This window comes from Engraulis encrasicolus, chromosome 5 (genome assembly GCF_034702125.1).
Source record: "Engraulis encrasicolus isolate BLACKSEA-1 chromosome 5, IST_EnEncr_1.0, whole genome shotgun sequence".
NCBI lineage: Eukaryota > Metazoa > Chordata > Actinopteri > Clupeiformes > Engraulidae > Engraulis > Engraulis encrasicolus.
Genome location: NC_085861.1, coordinates 16,995,723 through 17,003,222, shown reverse-complemented (window position 1 = coordinate 17,003,222; position 7,500 = coordinate 16,995,723). Strand labels below are relative to the sequence as shown.

At 41.4% G+C, this 7,500-nt stretch overlaps 1 protein-coding gene across 1 annotated transcript in view; it reads left to right on the top strand.

Moving 5' to 3' along the window:
- Window positions 1–7,500, top strand: part of LOC134448812 (upstream stimulatory factor 2) — a 44,747-nt gene that overhangs the window by 29,846 nt on the left and 7,401 nt on the right. The window contains exons 7-8 of the mRNA XM_063198470.1: window positions 908–1,002; window positions 1,729–1,857. Coding sequence (XP_063054540.1) covers window positions 908–1,002; window positions 1,729–1,857 — 224 coding nt within the window. The remainder of the gene's footprint in view (window positions 1–907; window positions 1,003–1,728; window positions 1,858–7,500) is intronic.

Sequence of the window (7,500 nt, the reverse complement as noted above, 5' to 3'; positions counted from 1 at the left end):
TTTGCCTGTCCTGTCAGTTCTGGGTTGTAAGCTTTGAGATTGGAACATTCATCCAAATATGCTCAATGTAGAGAAGGTACTGGGGATGGTGTGTGGGTGGGTGAGGGGGTGTGGATGGTTGATAGAGTAGAGTAGAGTAGAGTAGAGTAGAGTAGAGTAGAGTAGAGTAGAGTAGAGTAGAGTAGAGAGTGGGGTGTTTGGTTATGAATTCTACACCTTGGGTAGGTTCCTTTAAATGTGCAGTATGCAATTATGTAATATTCTTTAGTAGTTGATTTTTTTTTTTAACAGAATTCATGCTGCCCATTCACAAATGAATGTTTTTCACAAATACTTACTACCACAAGTGGTATTCATTATGATTCATTGTGAAGTATTCATTCTGATTGGGAAATTTGCACTTGACATGAAAATGTATATCTTCTCCATTTTTTTTAGCTGCAAAACACTGTAGTTTGGTCATAATGGTAAATATTAGTTTATTACTTAGTAAATAGTCATGAAAAGATCATATTTGGAAATAGGCAGCACAGTTTCAATGAGAGGTATAGTTGCAGCACCTTCTCTTGCCACAATACTACATACACTCCACCTTTAAAAAATAGGTTTTTGCTTTTATATCACTACCACAGAGTGAGAGGAGGGAAGATGATGACATGACATGAGACTTGGGATCACAGCCTGGCAAGAAAAAAAAATGAAAAAGGAGAGGAGGGAAAAAAAAAAAAATTGGTGTGAGAAAAACACCTCAGTCAGACAGATGGAAGGCTTAAGCGCCTTTGCTGTGCCGTCTTTGCCTTTCTCTGTCTGTCTGGTTTGTTTGGTTTGTTTGTTTATTTGTTTGGGTGTTGACTGACTGTGTCTGTGCTGCGCTGTCTCTCTGCATGTTCTGTCTGCCTGTCCGCAGTTGAGAGGCGACGGAGGGACAAGATCAACAATTGGATCGTTACGCTCTCCAAAATCATCCCCGACTGCAGCCTGGACAGCAGCAAGTCTGGAGCGGTGAGCACGACAGACACGGGAGGGACACGGAGGGGGATGATGGGAGACGACAGACCAAGTGCTGTGTGTGTGTGTGTGTGTGTGTGTGTGTGTGTGTGTGTGTGTGTGTGTGTGTGTGTGTGTGTGTGTGTGTGTGTGTGTGTGTGTGTGTGTGTGTGTACGTGTGTGTGTGGGTGTGTGTGTGTGTGTGTGTGTGTGTGTGTGTGTGTGTGTGTGTGTGTGTGTGTGTGTGTGTGTGTCTGTGTCTGTGTCTGTGTGTGTGTGTGTGTGTGTGTGTTCAACAGTCAGTGGCAGATGGGTAGTAAATGGTATAAGCACCAGTCTTTGACCATGTCAAGTGTGTGTGTGTGTGTGTGTGTGTGTGTGTGTGTGTGTGTGTGTGTGTGTGTGTGTGTGTGTGTGTGTGTGTGTGTGTGTGTGTGTGTGTGTGTGTGTGTGTGTGTGTGTGTGTGTGTAGAACTCTGCTGCAGATGGCTCGTCAATAAGCATTTGTCTTTGACCATGTGGACCTGTGTGTGTGTGTGTGTGTGTGTGTGTGTGTGTGTGTGTGTGTGTGTGTGTGTGTGTGTGTGTGTGTGTGTGTGTGTGTGTGTGTGTGTGTGTGTGTGTGTGTGTGTGTGTGTGTGCCTTCGTGCATTTGTGTGTGTGTGTGTGTGTGTGTGTGTGCGCGCGGGCACGCGTGCGTGCGTGTTCATGACTGACCGCCATCTCTGTGTATCTGCCTAGAGTAAAGGCGGGATCCTCTCCAAAGCATGTGACTACATCTGCGATCTGAGATCGGCCAATCAGAGGCTGCAGGAGGGCTTCAAGGAAGTTGAACGCATACAACTTGACAACGAGTTGCTACGACAGCAGGTATGACCAGAGACATAGCAGACAGGAACCTGTTATTGCCATGGTGACTATGATTAGCCATGTTGGTTGCTGCTGTTACTGTCTTTTTGAAGAAAGTGTGCTCAACTCCAAACTGTTTTTTTACACAGTCCTTGGGTTGTTTTTATATTTTTAGGTATTTTTTTACTTTATTTTTTGAGAGGACAGGGGAGGAGAGACAGGAAATGAGTGGGGAAGAATCGGCAAATGACCCGGGCAGGATTTTGATTTCCATGAGTAGAGTAAAGTGGTCTATTCTGAACTTGCTAACTCATACCTCCTGTGACACTGCACAGCATTTTGGGTTGAAGTAATTGTGGTCAAGCAGACCAGACCGTCTCTGCTTTTTCTGTGTTCCCCCAGATAGGGAACAAGACATGCAGAGAATTGGGTTCAACATCAACAACTACATCTATTTAATCTGTGCAACTGATATGTAAAATGTGATTCTTGAGCTTCATAAGTAGGATTTTATGATTCCCTGTGATACAGAGGTTCCATGAGGTGGGCCTCCTATTGCACTGCACAACATTTTGGATGAAGTCATTGTGGTCAAGCAGACCAGACCGTCTCTGCTTTGTCTGTGTTCCCCCAGATAGGGAACAAGACATGTCGGGAAATGGGTTCAACCCAGTGACGTTCCATGAGTCATATATTGCATAGACTACAACGTCGGTCTTCACTCTCCATCTGCAATCATTTGCACAATTTCAGGATTGTGAAACCAAGTGCAATGAAATATGTGATGGTGGAATAGTATGTGAAACATGGAACAAAAAATACATCTAGGTACCGTACAGTCAAGATGGTGTTTGCTCAAAAGCTTTTTCTGAAAAGGCAGGGAAATTGGAATGTGGACCTCATGCCCCCTAATGTGTATGTGTACGGTGTAAACAACATAATCTACATTACAACAATAGCACCTGCTCAAACTGCCGTTTCAGGAAATATATTCAGATTGAAAGTAATCCTTGCCTCACTCCCTGTCATACAATGTAGAATACTGTATGTGCATTTGTGTGCTCAACACTACCGCCAGGCAGAAAGAGAATAGGAGTGGAAATGCAATATACTGTAGAATACAGTCCGGGGACCATTTCTCCACTTAAAGAATCCCTCCAAGGCTCTAAAGAATGCTAGCTTGTTGAGCAGACACTCTCAAGATGTTATTCTGACAAAGTTAGTGCCTCATAAAAATAAATGATGTTTGTTTTGGTTATTTTTACAATGACGACTATGGATTTTTGCTCAATCCTCAGACTAATAGTAGTATTTTGTCAGCCAATATCATTAAGTGTTACAATAAGTATTACTTGTATGTATCAAGTATGTATATGTAGATATTGGGTCCAGAGGCCATGGTGGCTCAAGGTCGTTAGCAGCAAAGATGTTGCTAAAAACTTTCCACTGTGATTCCATAGTACCGATATGGCCTGCAAAAACTGAAATCTTAGCAAGCTTATTTTTCTAGTTTAAAAAAAACAAAAAAACATCTAGTCTTTCTTGATTGAAGAAAAAAACCTAATATCTAGTACCTTTTGAACTAGAACTTTTCGACTGTTAAGACTTGTTGTAGCCCCATAATGCACGCCGTTCCACCAGTGGAACACTGTAATAGACACTCAAGTGAACCACCATAGTACTGCACTATATGACGTGACACCGGGCCTTTAGTAATGCACTACGACTTGGTCATTGCCATTTTGGTAACAGCAAATTTATAACGCCGTGTCTTAACGGGTTATTTGCATTTGCTAGTAGAGCAAGTGCTTTTTTTTCTTGGTCATGTTTTTTTTCCTTGTTACAAGCAATATTTCTTTTTTGCTGTGTGGAAGTAAGCACCTCAAAAGAAGCCATTACAATTCTGGTAACAGCTAATTTATAGCGCCATGTCTTAACGGGCTAAGAAATTTGCCAGTGGAGCAAGTGCTTTTTTCTAGTTACCGGTAGATTTTTTTACTTGTATCAAACAATATTTCATGTTTGCAGTGTGGAAGTAAGCGCCTCAGAAGAGGCCAGTAGAATGGAGAGAAGTCTGCTGTGAACGGGAGAACAGTACCGTTCTAACTAGATGAGGGATTTGGATTTTATTGGTTGTTTCCAGTGCTGGACTGGCCATCTGGCATAGCAGGCATTTCCCGGTGGGCCCTACACCCTCGTGGGCCCCTATTTTCAGAAATGTACAAAAAAACAAAAAAATACAATTCTGAAAATAGGGGCTCACGAGGATGCGGGGCCCACCGGTGACTCAGTTCTGCGCCGCTAAATATGAGAGGCCTCTTTAAGCCAAACGTGCCCGGGCCCCTATTTCTCCCCCAGTCCAGCACTGGTTGTCTCCTCAGTACAAATAAAAGATGAGTAGTCACAAGGGATGATTTCCATGTCAGATGCACACTCTGTATCTTCACTTAGTCTCCGACAGACACCGCTATGGCATACAGTAACTAACCACACACAACACAACTCAAATTGTGCCAAACCACTTGTTTATTTACAAGGTAGTAGTGGCATGTTTACACGGATTGAGAATTGCTGTTGCTGCTCATTTTCTTTGCACGATGTACTTTATGACATCTCTGGCAGCCTGGGGTACACGACTAGGCGGGGAAACGTGTCAGAAGTTGATATGCAGAAAATTGGCTGACTGATAGTGACTGACTATCAAGTGACAGGATAGACGAGGATAGAAAATGTAAGAGTTTATTTTTTTAACATCATATCATATTCTTTCTAACAGGTGTGTTAGTGTGTCTCAAAGCTATTTTCTTCAAGAGGGCTCCATGTGTAACTTATCTGCCTTGCTAAACTTACTAACTAAAACTATATAAAATAAATGCACTGAAACCACTGGCCCAAAACTACTTGGTTGAAAGGAAGAGTGTGCCAGCACATAATGGGGACCAAATGGATAACTTTCACTTTGACATACTACTTCCTGAGATGCCAGAGCTGGCCCACAACCGGAAAGTGTGTGTGTGTGTGTGTGTGTGTGTGTGTGTGTGTTTGTGTGTGTGTGTGTGTGTGTGTGTGTGTGTGTGTGTGTGTGTGTGTGTGTGTGTGTGTGTGTGTGTGTGTGTGTGTGTGTGTGTGTGTGTGTGTGTGTGTGTGTGTGTGTGTGAACTGTCCGATCACTGCACTATGTGTACTTTGTACATTGTCTGCTTTATGATAATTTAACTCATTGTCTTCATGCACCTTACCAGAATCTATGTTCTACCTTGATTACCTTCACATACGTCTTATTTTTCTAGCTTCTACATCACTATACTATATCATAGATGTATCTGTCTTTTCTCTTTTCTGGTCATGATAATCTTGTCTACCTCAACTCACTGATAATGTTTTTTGCACATTTGTCTACTCCAACTCACAGAATGATCTTGCCCAATTGACTTTTCTTTGGTTTTTATTTTTCCCCTCCTTGACTATTACCTGTGTTATGTGTCTTGAAATGTCCATGTGAGCATTATGTGTATTTATCTAAGCTACTTGACACCTGAATATCCCCCCGGGGATCATTACTCAAGTTACTCTACCCAATACTAAAGATATTACTATCAATAATATTATTTAGGTTGATAAGCCATCAGTTTCTGTCAACTTGCGTGTGATGGCATGTTAAGTCAGGATATCAGGTTTCATATGACATCATCCTTATAGGGCGTGTCTTTTAATAAGACGTGCACATTTTTACTTGATTTGTTTATATTCTTGCACACACACACACACACACACACACACACACACACACACACACACACACACACACACACACACACACACACACACACACACACACACACACACACACACACACACACACACACGTGTATACAGTACCGTATGTACAGCAATTGTTAAGGGTTGAGAACATCCACCTCTTTGTCCTTCATGAGTTGTGATCAAAAGAGAGCCACCCTCTGTGTGTTTGTGTGTGTGTATGTGTAGTATATGTGTAATATGTCTACGTGTGTATGAGTGTGTGTTAACAGCAGTTGCCCATGTTAACAGATGTAGCCACATGTGGTGATTTGGGACCAACCAGACTCAGCTCTAGGGCAAGGTCGTCTGGGGCAAGGTCATTCTAGAACGCTCCGCAGCATTCTGCTAGTTGTCATGAAAAAAAAGTATAGGTTTACTTGCAGTGACGAGAAATGGAGGGTACTTTCAGCACAGTTCTTTCTGTGCACATATAAGATTTGAAGTTTCTATGAGTTCTATAGCAGGCTGGGTATAAAATGTATTTGAAGAATTGCTACTGAATGAAGGGTGAACTGAACAAAATGCAGAGAATTTTCATATGTTCTTCTGGTAGAAAAATATATAGTGCAGCCTACTGTGTTTCCGAAAGTACTGGCACCCCTTCATTTTATGTGCAATACATCCAGAAATAAATGGAAATACACACTACTTTTACACCAGGATTTTACATTGGAGGCCTTAAGATATTTAAAATAGAAAAAAAAATATTTTGTATTTTAAAAGGAAAATATTTCAAAGAAAAAGGGCATGTGCAGAAATATTGGCAGCCCTCCCTAATATGTGGTTGCACACCCTTACCGCACGAATATACCAGGCGCGATGCGATTCAAGCGACAGAGCGATTGAAGCGATTGAAGCGACTACAGTATGTCCGTTACAAGCAGAAGGCAAAGCATTCAAACATTCCCATTGGCTGTGGTCACTGACCTCTATACAGTCATTGGCTGTCGCGGCTGGTCGCCGAACCGCATCATAGAAAGTTGAAAGGATTTCAACTTCAAACTGTCGCTCTGTCTCGCGCAAATCGCCTCCAGTCTCCAGAATCGCTTTTGTTGCGCGACTCAATACAAAGTCAATTACTTCCGTCGCTCGCCTCGCTCTTCTTGCGGCAGGTGTATTTGTGCGGTTAGACGGCAATTACAGCCTTCAATGTTTTTGTATTCATCAACGACCTTGCTTCTGGTGGTATTTCCCTGTCTTCGTCTTTGTGAAAGAGAAACAAGTAACATGTAACAGGTGGCTTTTTAAAACACAAATATCATCATTCGTTGGCTAATTCATGTCCTATGGACAAATGCAATTTATGAAAAGGTGATTCTCATTTGTGATTTACCACATTTCAGACAAATTAGGTTTCCACAGTAGAAGGTGCCAATACCAGTGACTACGGGAGCTTAACCTTTTTCTATTTTTTCCCCTCTCATAGTTTAGTTTTTAATGTTGTTGATCATTTTTCTACTTTGTATCAACCACAAGCTATCCTTGGTAAAATCATGGTTCACCTTGACCTTATTATTTTTTTAAGTAAAAGAAGGATGAATCACCACACACTGGTATTCTTTGCTGGTAATTTATTCGGTGAACAACACGTTTCTCTGTTGCTTCATCAGGTTCACTCTCATTCTTATTATATTTTTGTCCAGAGATACAGTGAGTCCAATATGTATTTGATCCCTTGCTGATTTTGTTGGTTTGCCTACTAACAAAGACATGATCAGTCAATAAATGTCATGATAATATGTATTATAATATGGAGAGACAGAATATCAAAAAGAAAACCCAGAAATTAACTTAAGAGAATATATATTAATTTATTTCCATTTCATCGAGCAAAATAAGTATTTGATCCCCTGCCAACTGATT